The sequence below is a fragment of the Aptenodytes patagonicus genome, chromosome 3 (assembly GCF_965638725.1).
Source record: "Aptenodytes patagonicus chromosome 3, bAptPat1.pri.cur, whole genome shotgun sequence".
NCBI lineage: Eukaryota > Metazoa > Chordata > Aves > Sphenisciformes > Spheniscidae > Aptenodytes > Aptenodytes patagonicus.
The window spans coordinates 11876073-11889450 of NC_134951.1; the positions used below are offsets into that span (position 1 = coordinate 11876073).

The 13378-nt window shown below is 46.0% G+C and overlaps 1 protein-coding gene across 1 annotated transcript in view; it reads left to right on the plus strand.

Annotated features, from left to right (window-relative positions):
* The first annotated feature begins 762 nt into the window (after nucleotides 1-762).
* The window catches only part of LOC143158852 (uncharacterized), a 31422-nt gene continuing 18806 nt past the window's right edge, over nucleotides 763-13378 (plus strand). Inside the window, exons 1-3 of the mRNA XM_076335306.1 lie at nucleotides 763-1074; nucleotides 11910-11969; nucleotides 12986-13076. Coding sequence (XP_076191421.1) covers nucleotides 763-1074; nucleotides 11910-11969; nucleotides 12986-13076 — 463 coding nt within the window. The remainder of the gene's footprint in view (nucleotides 1075-11909; nucleotides 11970-12985; nucleotides 13077-13378) is intronic.

Sequence of the window (13378 nt, forward strand, 5' to 3'; positions counted from 1 at the left end):
CCACCCAGCAAAGCAAAGACGTTTGTGGTTTGAGGCGCTCTGCTTTGAGTTCTGCTCGCTGTAATAAACTGTTATTTCTCTGAGGATCAGCACTAGATGAGAACGCATCACGCGCTGCATGACACAGGCGATTCTTGTAATCATCACAGGGATGTTGCTCGATAATGACATATTTGTAACGGTGCCTGAGAACAGACGTACATTCCTAAAAACTCTTCTGTCTAGACTGGAGAATTTTGCAAAAATGCATCGGTTGGGAACATCCCTGTGCATCCCGATCCTCGACCAAACATCTGCTCTCAAATCAATGCTGATGCCCGCAGCTCCGCTCCTTTGAACCGCATCGCGCTCGCGTTTAATTTGCCACGTTCGTTCTCCCACGGAAAAGATTCATTCAGCGCGTTAACTCCTTCCTTCGCCCACGGAAGAGCCCACCACGCGGCGACCGGCAGCGCCCGGGGTCCCACGCCCCCCCCCCCCCCCCCCCCGCCCCGCACGGCGCAACCTCACGGCCAAACCCTTTGCAACGAGACTCCCGTGAGCAGAGACGTGTCCGCGCCCCCCCCGTCAATCCCCCTCCCTCCGCCGCGACCGGCCGGTCCCCCCGCCCGGCACGGCTCCGCAGCCGCGCTGGTGCCCGCTGCCGGCTGCGGCGGCGAGCGCGGCTCCGGCACCAACTTTCCGTGCGCGGCGGAGCGGAGCGGCGCGGAGCGGAGCATCCCCCCCTCCCCGGGGGGAGCGGCGGCGGCCCCGGGGGCGGCCATGCTGGGGCCGGCGGTGCGGCTGGCGCTGGGCGCGGGGGAGCCGGTGCCGGCGGCCCCGGGGCTGCCGGGGCGGCTGCTGGCCCTCCTCTGGCCGGCGCTGGTGCTGGGGGCGGCGGCGCTGCTGGTCCTGCGGGGGCTGCGACGCGGCTGGGCCGCGCCGGGGCCCCGCCGCCGCCGCCGCCGCCGCGCCGCCGGGGAGGCGCAGGAGGAGGAGGAAGAGGAGGAGGAGGATGGCCCCGCGGGAGCCGGCGGCCGAGCGGCCGGGGCGCTGCCGGCGCGGCAGCCGGAGGAACAAAGGCGCGCGGCGCAGGTAAGGGCGGCGGGGGGGGTCGCTCCCTGCCCGCCCCCGGCACGGGGGTCTCCCCGGGACGAGCATCCTTCCCCCTCTCCTCCCCAGCATCTTTTCCCCCTGCCTGTCTTGCGCTCTGCAGCCCCGCCGGGCGGCCCGGGGTGCACCCCCTGCTCCCAGCCCAGCGGCTGCAGACATCCATCCCGTCCCGCACGCCCGGGCAGCCCGTCCTGCCTAGAGATGCTGCGTCCCAAACCTCTCTTTGGGTGGTTTAGGGGTTAGGGGGCTCAGCGCTCCTCTCTGAGCCCTGTGGTGGCATCAAGCCCCTCTCCGAGCTTACAGTGCAAGGCAGCAGGTTGCTAGAGCTCCTAGAGTGGGATTGCCGGCATCGGGCTTTCTTCCACCACTTTGTCTAACACCGTAACTCCATATGGGCTTGATCCTGTTTGCAGGGAATGAGGAAAACAGCAGTTAATGTCCATCGTACTAAGAAGGAGGACCCAAGTATAGTATCTCTGCTATGGTGTTAATACAATGTGCTAATAATGTATATTTACTCTGAATCAAAGCTTCGCTATTATTGCATTAATCTGTGATAGGAGCTGTGAGCTGGTGACCATGGCCACCTTATTGAATATATGTTGTGAGTTTGATATGATGCATCATATCAAAATGCGATAAAGTTTCTGTATGACATTGTCATGGTTGTGTCACTTTGACTTGCTGTAAGCTGTCCGTAGCAGAAAATCCCAGTATAAATTACAGAAAACAATTTCACCAAGGTATTGCAGTATGGAAAGTAAAGCTCTCAGGAGAACATACTGAACATAAGTAAGTATGTATTTAAAATTAATACATCAACATTTTTATCTGTCACTAGTATCTCCTAGGTCTTAATTCTGAGAAAGACAAAACCAAAATGGATTTGCAGTGTTTTTTAGGTGGGCTACAAAATAAGTGGGGGTTTTTCTTCGTGAATACAAATGTGTCAGGCTTTCCATCATAACACTAGTTTTCAGGGTTTTATTACTTTGTCATGGAAGTCTTAACTTTTAGTTGTATTATATTTTAATAGGCTATTCCATTTTAGGGTATTTTGTCTTTCATCAGTGAGAACAGAATCTTGGCCCGACAGCGTAAGTATCCTTGAATTAGTAAAGAACAACGAAATCAAAAAGCAATCCTAACAGAACTGCTTGTGTCAAGGGATGAAGAGGGATTTCAGTAACAATTTTATTATAGCTTTATAATCATCGATACTTGACTTGGCTGCAGAATGAATTAAAATTTTGCAGAGCCACCAATTATCGGAGGCAGTGTGGGACAGAAAGGGGTGGACACCCACCTTGTGGTCAGAGGCAGGCCTGGTGCTGTAACAGCGGTGGGGTTATTAGTTCAAGCTGAAGACATTGATTCAAATAGATATTTTCTGGTCAGAGATGCTGTACCTCACAGGCCTGAATAACAGAAACCAAAGAAAAGGAGGAAGAGATAAACTGAAGGGATAAATTTGTTTACAGCCATCTGCAGTTTCTACCATTAATCTCATCTTTTGCTGCACTGAGCCGATTCCTACTCTTTAGGGGCCAGACTAGCAGTCGCATTTACAGAGAGTAGCATCGTCCTCTACGTGAGACCCACTGATTATTCTGCAAGTGCAGAGGAGGCAAAATATGGTCCTAAGGAGGTGGAGGATGAGAAGAGGATGATCAAGAAAAATAACTTAAAAGATCCTAAGGAAAGATAACCTGTGAAAACCATCTTACATGCTGAAATGAAAAAATCAGGCTTGTCCTCCCATGACAGTACTCTGCCCTTTCTCTTCTCTATTTGTCTCTTTTGTTTTCTTTTCCCTACCCCCCTTCTCCACTGCTCCTTGTCATTTCCCATCATGTTATCTCTGTCTTTGGAACATCATATCCTTGAGGCAAAAACTATCTCCTTACGTAAGTGTAAAACGCTGCATGGTGCTTTGGCACTCAGCTGATGCAAGGGTGCCAGAACAGCAGAACACCTTTAATATGCCGAAATTTGCATATGAAAATCTCTACCAAGGCAGCATCAGAGATACTATTAATAAGAAAGTCTTCCGTCCATAGACGTGGCCAATGCCATAAGCTGGGGTGCGCAGGTATTACATGATGGGAGCCCCTCTCTGCCGCCTGCTAAAGTACGAAGCCAAGAGACGAATCGCCTCCAGTGCTCAGGTGTGTTGATACATCCCAGCAGCTAAACATCTGCATATCCTGGAGTGGTGGATAAGTCAAGATCTTAATTAAAAGAAACTAGGCAGTTAATTATTTTTTCTGTTTGGGAATGCGTGTTTGCCAGGGATTCCCAGCCGCAGCCCCATGGGTGGGCTGTGAGACTGCCTTCCCGGGGAATCTGCTCTTACAGGGCTGCAGTTCCTCTGATGTAGGACTGATCTCCTTTCCTCTGCGTGCCCCTATTCCCCATAGCAGTAGGCAGCCAGCACCTGCCCAGGGTGCCTTCGCTGGAGGGTGCAGCGTACCCTCAGCTCTCTGTGGGACTCCTTCCCAGCCTGCAGCTCCCAGCCGCAGCCCAGCCCTCCCAGCCACCTCCATCCAAATCCTTCCCAGGTCCAAGTCACTAAAACGCAACGGTGCACGACTATGTTAGTCTCTCCCAGTGCCAGTGCTGCTGGCAGGCAGCTTTCAAGCCTTTCATCTCACTACTTGTTAACTTTGCATGTAGCAGAGCAACAGGATGGAGTGATTACTAGTCTCAGAGCAGGCCGTGCACTGTAGACCCAGTCTGAATTGCCCATGTGAAACAAGTCTGTTGAACAAACTGTTCAAATGGATGCATGGCCTCAACACAATCATACAAGCACATTTTGAATGTGATCTCACATTCAATTATGCATCACTCATAACAAGTTACATTCTGGCTGTTGTCACACACAAAAACATCTCTAGAAATTATGCTGGAGGGTGTTTAGTCTTTTTCAGGATAGCCTTTTCCTTGATAAAGAGTCTGTTAGGAAATTGCTAACGACTTGCTGGAAGCCAACTGATCTGAACAAGATTGCTGTTGAATTTTGGGGTTTCTGTTTATTCAGAGTTTTTGGGTTGTTCTGCAAATTGGTCAGTTCAAAAGAAGAGCTTTTTGCACAAATGCAATGATATAATCTTCCTTAGGCAACTTATAAAAATATGTATTATCTGATACATCCCAAAAGACAGCTTTCTGCTTTTCAGAAATGTCTTTATAAACTGGAGATACTTTTTGCCTCTTGCAGGGATGGCTTAACAGGACCAGAACTAAATATCAATCCCCCCAGCTCCAGAGGTATGCAGATAGACCTTTTCTCCTACCTTTTCAGGTTATACAGTACTCTTTGTGCCAATGCAACACAGTTGCACAATTATTTTTATACAGCTATCTTGGATGAGAATTGATTTCATAAGTATCCTGGAAGGTGTTGGAGTTCGGTAATTGCCTCCTTAAAATGGAGCCTTGATCCCTTGTTGTAATGCTGCTCTAATTAATTAGAATAGCAAATCCCAGGAAACTGATTTCTTCATTCCTCCTTGCAACAGTGGTTTTAATCCACTCATGCAGGGGAAACTCTTCTGTCTTTCCCCAGACGTCTCATCAGATGATAAGAGCAGCTGAGCTGAGGCAGGTACCCATCAGCTCCCTGTATTTATGGCTGCTGTATATGGCCTCTCGTGTATCCTGGGAAGGCTGGCCAGCGGGAGGATACGTAACATAGGCAGCAGCATCTTAGGGCTGCTTCTCTAATTTTTCTGTTGGAATTGCCTTTGGATATGAATGGCAACAACTGCAGTTCTGGCTCCCACTACTTGTCATCAGCCTGTGTTTGTTACCTGTTAGTGCTCAAGCGGTTCCTACTGGCAACTTCATCCCTGGGAATATGTGCAGAGGAACAGGTTTTCTGTGCTGATAGCCCAGATCCTTTTCCCCAAGGTTCTTGGAGCATCCATTTGATGGGGGTGTTACCGTAAGTCGGCAGATGATGAGCTCTCTAAGACTCAATTTGGAGTTTTAGAAAGCAGGCATTCTTTATTGCGGCGCCGGGTGCAAGGTGGAATTTCCACAAATCAAGCACACCTATGCCGAGATCACCATTACATTTATACACGAGAATTACAAGGTAGTACACTCCCAGTTACAATGATTGGTTAGTGATTTGCATATAATTATAATATCCGTTGTGTCATTCTCTTCTGTTACTACGCTTGCGCAGGGGAAGGGTCCTCACCTGGGCAAGGGTCTTCTTGACCTGTGGGTATGTCTTTTAATATTATAATGAAGGCAGTTCACTTCAGGATACCTTAAAAGTAAGTTTTGTTGCCAAGCTGGCCAGCTAGATATCTACCTTCCCAGGTTGTCAAATAACTCATCCTACATACAGTAGGACCTAGGGGCTCTGGTTATGGTTCAGAAAATAAGGATTAAGGCTACCATGGTCCAGAGAATAGGGACTTCAAGCAACACAGCCTCGGATAACAAGTAGCACAGCAACCCATACATAATGTTAACTTAGAGGCTAACTTCTTAAATCAAGATGTTCTTACAGTTGCTTATTCACTATCAAACACAAAATATAGAAAGATTCAATAAAAACTTATGATTATCTTCAACAGGGGCACCACCTCGTTCCTCTGCCAGGCGCCTTAAACAAAAGGAAAAATTTCACGTATTCCCAGTGCGTATTTCCCATAAAATTCTGTCTTATCATTGTGTGTGTTTCCCATGTAATTTTCCCTTCCAACAGACTTTTCTTTCCTACTGGGAACACATTTGTCTGAAGTGGTTTTGTCAGGGAAGACTTTGTATTAATGCATATCATATCAATATCAATATTAGTTATTAATAATAAGGTGATTAATATTTTAAAAACTGATCACAAACCAAGATCCTGCTCTTTCTTCCCTCTCCTTTGCAGGTATGTGTGTAGTCTTGTGAGCAGGCATGTCCCAAAGAAGTTCCTTTATGTTCTTCTGCCATGCATGAAGAGCGTCTCAGTTTCCTTTGCTAATGAACACAGTATGTTTTTGTGGCTTCCCATTGTCACCTTAGTGGAAACTGCCATTGTGTTACCCTTTCTCTAGCTATTAGGACTGAATGAGTAATTTTCTTTGAAGCTGGCATCTTCCTGTCTCTCTGGTGGACTCTTGCTCTACCTAAACCCCATCCTTTCTCCTCTGACAAATGCAAGCTTGTCCTTTCCCAATCACCTGGTTCCCATTGGTTTGGGAAATAAGTCTCCCAGGCTGAAGTCCATCATCGGCACAGGACCGTGTGGCAAAGCCAGACTGGCCAGGATGTCTGCTTCCATTTATGAAAATCTGATTCAGAATTAATAAACTCAGTGTGCTGCTTTATTTCCCAGTGCGTTTGTCATGCAGATTGCTCATTGTCTGCTGATGGAGCAATACAAGCTGTTGGCTGGCCGCAGCACCACTCTGGTTTGCTTCCCCTGTGGCTGAGCCTGTGCTTCTGTGCACAGGAGAGAAGAACCCCTCCTCAGAGAGCAAAAGGTGGACTGCGAGCGGCATTGCAAACATCCGACTCATAGTGCATAGTGTAGGGAGCAGAGACCAGATCTTCCAGAGGATGCTGGGAGAAATTAAGACTTTCTGCTCAGTTTTCAGCTTGTTGAAGGTCTACTGAGAAAGCTGAAGAGTGCAGTGATATGTTGTTCAGTAGTAACACAGCATGTTTCAGGGAGGTTCTTTAGTGCCCTGGTTAGAAAGTCCTTTTCTTTTTGTTCTTTTATCTTTTTTTTTTTTTAATTTTCTTTTATTTTTTTAATTTAGTGCATGTTGGTGTTGCTTTTGCTGTACCAGTGTAGCCTTTTGGCCTAAGTCCACCACATTTATCTTGTGGTGTAACACAAGGTGAAAAAAATTTGAGTTTTTGCACTGGAAATGAGCACTAGGAAACAATTTAATTGAAGTATTTCTTAAATCTGGAAATGGTTTTGTGTTCACAGACCCCCTGCCAGAATGGGGTAGTTTTCGCTTCCTTTCATTTCCAGTGTCCAACCCACTTAATTGGAGTTTTCTGAAAGTGGTAGCCGAAGACAATTTTCTGAATCTTTATGCATGTTCTTAAATGAATTCCCTGATTTCCAATGTATGAAGCATATAATAGCTCCCCTTGGGTTTCATATGCTGAGTTTATTTTGTCCTAGTATCCCTCTACTGGGGAAACCTTTGCATGCCTTCTTAAGGAAGGCAATTTTAAGCACCTTCCCCAAGTGGCACAAAGGGCAGTTAGTGAACCTGAAGCTAATGTTCACGTAATTTTTAATTAATCTTGTAACCAGTTGGTGGCACTGAGATTTGAAAGCAGACTTCCTGACTTGATAGACACTTGCAAAGGTGTTTGGTTTTGTAAAAATGACTAGTCTTATGAAACTATTGAAATGCATAAAGATAAGTGTCTAGGGGTACAGTTTTATGGCTTCAAATACATGGTTTATATATTAATGATTAAACCCGGTATTTTTTAACATTTGAAGACCTATCGCTTTGCCTTCTTTCTTTGTGACTTTATGTAGAACTATATTAACAGCGTAAAATAAATTAAACACTAGCTCAAGAGAATAAAGGTTTCAGAGCAATCATCAGAAATATAACCTTAGGTTACTTATAAAGGAAAAAAAGGCAGGGGGTGTGGGAGCAATCCTGTTCCACTGGGTCACGAACCAAATGGCCATGAACTAAAAATAATCTTTCTATTGTTCCACAGAATGTGAGTAGAAATTAATATGCTAAGTCTGATTCCACTAAAAGTCTGGATTCTGTTTCTCTGCATATATCTAATGTATTTGGAGTTGCACTGATGACTTTCTATAGTCACTTAATGAGGCAGGTTTAGATGTGTTCTCCCTGTACAAAACTACATTTTTCATTAAGAAAAAAATTACCCTGACAAAATTCATTTCTCTTGAATGAGTCCATTAGATTAAGTGTAATAAAATAATGAAAATTCCTTTCTCCTTTTCAGAATGGCCAAAGAGCATGGTAAAGAGGCATGACTAATCCCATATCCTAAAGGCTTTGAAAGGGAAGACTAGGGTAGGGTGGGATTCCTCAGCCAGCTTACTGCCTGAAAAGGGGCTGGATAAAGGTAGGATTTAATACAAAAGGTCAGGCTAGAATAATACCTTTCCACTGAAAGGAAGTTGTACTCAGTAAAAATACTTGGTGAGGAAAGGAAGGGAGTTGCCGCTATTACTGAAGGATGTTGGAGAAGCAACAGATACTTCAGGTTTGAAAGAAGAGCATCACTGGAGTGGTGGGCGATTTGGTGATCATCAGTTGGCGGTCAGGTTTGGTATTTTTCTTGCACTCAGCTGCTCATGAGGAAGGATGCAGCAAGGTTCAGGAGTCCCAGGCGGGTATTTAGGGCTGAATAGTCAGTCAGTCAGCATGAAGACCCCTGGGATATAGTAAATGACTGTCAACAGTATATTTTTAACCTCTTAGTCAGTGAGGGAGAGAGAGAGGGATGTTTACGTAGCGGACGAAATACCATTTAAGTAGGAAATGTTGTGTTCATCTGGTAAAAGTATACAGCAGTCAGATTGGCAAAGCATTAAAACAAAGTGCTGCAATTTTTCCAGCTTCTTGCTTGCTGTCATTTATGTGGAGAGAAGGTCCAGGAATGTGATCCTGCCCCAGCTGAGACAAGTCTGTCAGAGCCAATATAGTGTGCATCTTCCCTAATTCTCTGTTGCACTCAACATTTTCCCTCTGGAGTTTTCCCTGCCTCTGTGAGGGCTCTGTACAGCCCCGGGCTGTGCTCGCTTATGGCAGCCTGGGGGAGGAAGACAGTTGCGTGTCCTTAATCTTGACACCTCCTTGTCTCTCTGCGTGTAGTCCCTCATGCTTGCAGAAGCATCTTGATGTAAAGAGAGGCTAATAGGAGGTAGGATGTCTCTTATCCTCTGTGTGTGTCTGAAAGAAGGCAAAAAAGCATCCTCCTCCTTGCTTCGTAAGTCAGTGCTGCCATTTCTGTTGCTGATGGTGGCAGTCTTGCTGAAAGTGGCTTAATTTGGGAGGTCCGTTAGCAAAGCCTTGAGAAAACGTTGAAGATCTCATTGTGAGAACTGGGAAATCACCAGGCTTTGTTGAGACTGGAAAGGAATATTGTGCTTACATGTTGTGTGGCTTCCCCCAGTTAGCCCTTCCTGTATTCATGCTATAAAATTCAGTTTTCCTGAAGTCCTGTGTCATATAGTGGAAAACCACCCGCCCCCCCCCAACATTTTATATTGCATAGGAATTGTTGTTCACTAAGACATGATCTATTTGTATTTTCACACATTTAATTGGACAGAAGCATATGCTGAGAAAGAAGGAGTCATGGAAGCTCAAGATCTTCCTTGTCATAAGTGGTTCAAATTTTCACCAAAATTCCCCTGATTTTGTATTTTACGTCTCCCATCCTGTGTGAGAGGCTGCTTCCCTCCCGGCTGCAGGCACAGTGGGATTTTTTCCTTGAGCAGAGCAGGATATGGAAAACGGTCTGTTTTGTGGTGGGGTTTATGGAGTGCCTCTAGTAAATGAACCTGAGAGTCTCAGAAGAGAGATGACTGCCTGTGGGAAAAACCAAAGATGGCCTTGCTAACTACTGCAAAACGTTGCTGTGTTTTAACACAGAAGTCATTATTTTGCTAGTGAATGTTCAGAAGAATGTAACTGTAAACATACCAAATGACAGCTAAGGGAGACGAAAGAGATGCGGACCACTTGGTTTAAGCTTATAATTTGAAGCTGGTGGAACTACTTATGTAATTAGGCAGATATTTTGGCTCCTGTTACTGTGGTATTTTACTGGAAGACCCAGAATTGGTGGTGTCTGTGTGTTCAGAGAGTGGTATGTTGCAAAATCCGCAATTCTGGGGCTCCTCCTCCGAATAATGGTGGGGGGTTGGTTGAACACCAGCCTGCTGGGTCAATGCTACACCCTTGTACACCACGAGTTTGTAACTGGTCCGGGTTCCCAAGCAAGCATCTCCAAGGGTGAACCATTTGCCAGTGTGCAGGTGCCTGTCGTGCCATCTTTAACATGCATGTCAAATCAGACCTTTCTGAGACTTGTGAAAAATAGCTCCAAAATGTCTTCAAAATACCAAAGAACTAAGCATTAACAGGCTGAAGGACTGCAGCCCCGATGGGTTTGCTGGGGACAGGCATGGGCAATCACCCCCAGGATTTTATTTGTTGGTAACGTCAGCAGGGATTATTTTTTTGGTGTCTGAGAAATAACTGGTTCATCTCTCAGAAGAAGTTGCTTCAAGTCCTGACGATGTTTCAGAGTGCCTTTGGGATAACGCACAAAAACTTGTTGCTCTGTGGAAATAAGTTTGCTTATGTCCCTGTGTGTCCGTGTGAGAGCTGTGATCTTGCCCATCACAAGGTGGCTCTGAGTCTTTGCCTCTCACATCTGGGGTGGTGTCCCCATTGCCTAAAGGGATGTAGCCACCCAGTGAGCCTTTTTTTAAAAAAACCCCAGGTTTTAGCTTTCCTGATTTACCGTACAGTGTTTTGTGGAGCATGCTGATTTCTATCTTTCTTTTTCATTAATTGCACGTGTTATTCTTCACCCTGCTAACGGCATTTGTGACGGCGCAGAGCAGGTACTGCTCTTCTGCAGCTGAATCAGAGCAGGTTTCGTCTTCCAGCGTGTGTGTGGTTAAACTCTGCCACAATGGGGGACAGAGACGACTTCTGAGGGTGGGGAGGAGGAGTAGACAGTGGAAAGCATCAGCAGTCTTCCGTTCCCCAAGAGGACTGCGGGCACCTGAAGCCCCTTCATCACCAGTTTGTGAGAGGGTGCCCGCTGTCTCCTGATGCTGAGGGGACAGCTCTGGGCTGCAGCCAGGGGTTTTGCTCCCTGCAGGGCTGCCTTCACCTGCCAGGCATCGGGGCTCCCTGTCGCCCCTTGCCCCAGGCAGAGGTGGAGGATGGATCAGGAACTGTGGTGACAGCCTGGGTCAGGCTCCCTGCTACGAGCTTCGGGTTCAGCTTGGCAGCCCAACAGGTCTGATGGGACTGAAGGAAACCTGGGCAGCGTTGAACAGGAGTTGCATTGCACGAGGAGGGCAACCCGGGCAAGGGAGAGGAGTGCCATACATTCAGCAACGTGCTCCTGTGCATGTCAGGGGGAAACAGAGGCACCTGTAGAAGGGTGTCTGCCTTCTCTTGGATGCTGGTACCTCCCTGTGGCGTGCAGTGGCCCTTGCTGGCACAGCCCCTGCTGTCTCAGCTGCAGATTTACACCCTCCCACCCCTGTAGCTGGAGGTTGGCCATTGCCAGTGAATTTTGAGACAGCCAAGACATTAATCAAACTGTAATTTGAAAAGTCCTTAAACTTTCAGGGTTTACTTTACAGGATCTAGGTAGGATGAAAGCTGTTCTTTTAGTTGGTTAGATAGACTTGAGGGGGAACATAAGGTCCACCCCAACCAGTAAACAAGAATTAAAATAAGCCTTCTCCTGTCTCTGCTGCTTTTTTAAGACAGACTTACCCTATTTGAAAAACAACTTTGATCCTAGACAAATCTTAGGATAAACCACAAATATGTCTGCTCTGGAATAAATCTATGTGGAGTTTCTGGATTTACATTCATAAAGGCTTAGCTAACACTAATTAATTTGGAATAAATTAACTCAAATTGGAACAAGGACACAAATTCTAGCCCAGATTTGTATGGGGGGTTATTTAGCTGTGTCTTTCAGCCTATCATATGCATTATAAGACGGTATTGAAATAATTGTATGTATATTTACACATATACACACATGCACATATATATGCCATAATGCATTTTTTATTGTCCATCTTCTAGGTTCCAGTGAACGGCCAGCTTATAACATCAGTCAACATCAGAGAGAAAAAGCTCCTCAAGGTACCAGCAAGAGTTTTAGAGTTTATATATTGTCTTTCAAGAGACACTTGTTTTAAGAATGTTCCCTGTTTGGTAGTCCTTTTTAAAGATAATTTGTTGTTCCTGTTGTTGGAGCACTTAAAAGATGACATAGGAACATAAGACCAAGTAACTCTCTGGCACAGTCACACTGTGGTGCTTGTCACGGCCACCACAAGTGGGACAGTCTTGTGGTCCAAGCCCAGAAGCGGGAGCTGGGATCTCCTGTATTTCAGTTCCAGCTCTGACACAGGACATTTCCTTCGGTCTGGGCAAGGGTTTTGTCTTGGGCATTGAGCACTTGTACTGGTGTGGCGGAAAGTGTCCGTGCTTTACAGACACTTCCAAGTGAGGAGCAGCCCCCCAGCCTGGGCAGGGAAGCGTGTTCCTGGCAAGAGCATCCTGCCTTGGAAAAGTCAAGAACCGCTGTATTAAAACTAGAACATTCAAAATTGAAGACTTAAGGTTAGCTCTACTGTTTCATCAAGCCATATGAAAATGGCCTCAGCCACTGCTGTGCCCTTTCAGATTAGTGTAAACTACAGATACCTTCATTAAAAATAGGCTGTTTTATGGGGTTTTTTTTTTGGTTAAGCATAGGCAGAGTCCTAACTCTTGATTTCAGCATTTCTGGTTGTAAAAGGGGTAAATAATTTTAGGTTTTCCTCCTTTATAGGAAGAAAATTAGTACGTAGAAATGATGAATGCAAATCTTACTATAGAGGAGGTGCCTGAATTAGAATGGGAACTTTCTAACCTAGCAGATAAGTCAAATTTTGTAGGCCAAAAGCTATAGCATTCATTGGTTTGGAGTTTGCAGTAAAACCTGCTCAGAAAGACTTTTGCACCCACTTAAAGACTCCAGCGACCTACTGCTCTCTCTGAGTACCGCCGTGTGGTCTCCATTTCAAAACTATTGCCCTGACTCTTTTTCTTCATGATGAAATGTAACAAATACGTGTTTTATCTTTCTGCCATGTACCTCCTGTATACTGTAGCCTAAGAAGAAGAGGAAGGCCCAGTGCTCAGACAAGGAGGTGCCAAAAGATCTGCTGTCTGTGGAAAAAGACAAACTGCAAGAGGAGGAAGGTAACAAAAGATGTGGTTCTTCTGTTATCTGATTTATATTACCAAATAATAACATGGGATGAAATATTTCAAAAGGGAGGTCTTCTCTCCTATTCTAGTGTTCTGTGTTATTGGGAAAAATTGCCAGTTTGAGAGCTATTTCTATCATCTGCTCCTCACCATGTGTAACTACGCGGACAGGGACCGTGTGCTTTCCTGCCACACTTCTCAGGTCCTTACCGCATTCCCAGAGATGGCAAATCTGCGGATGAGGAGGCATCTCTGAAGTGGCTAGAGGTCCAGTGGGTAGCGGGGTCCTGTCT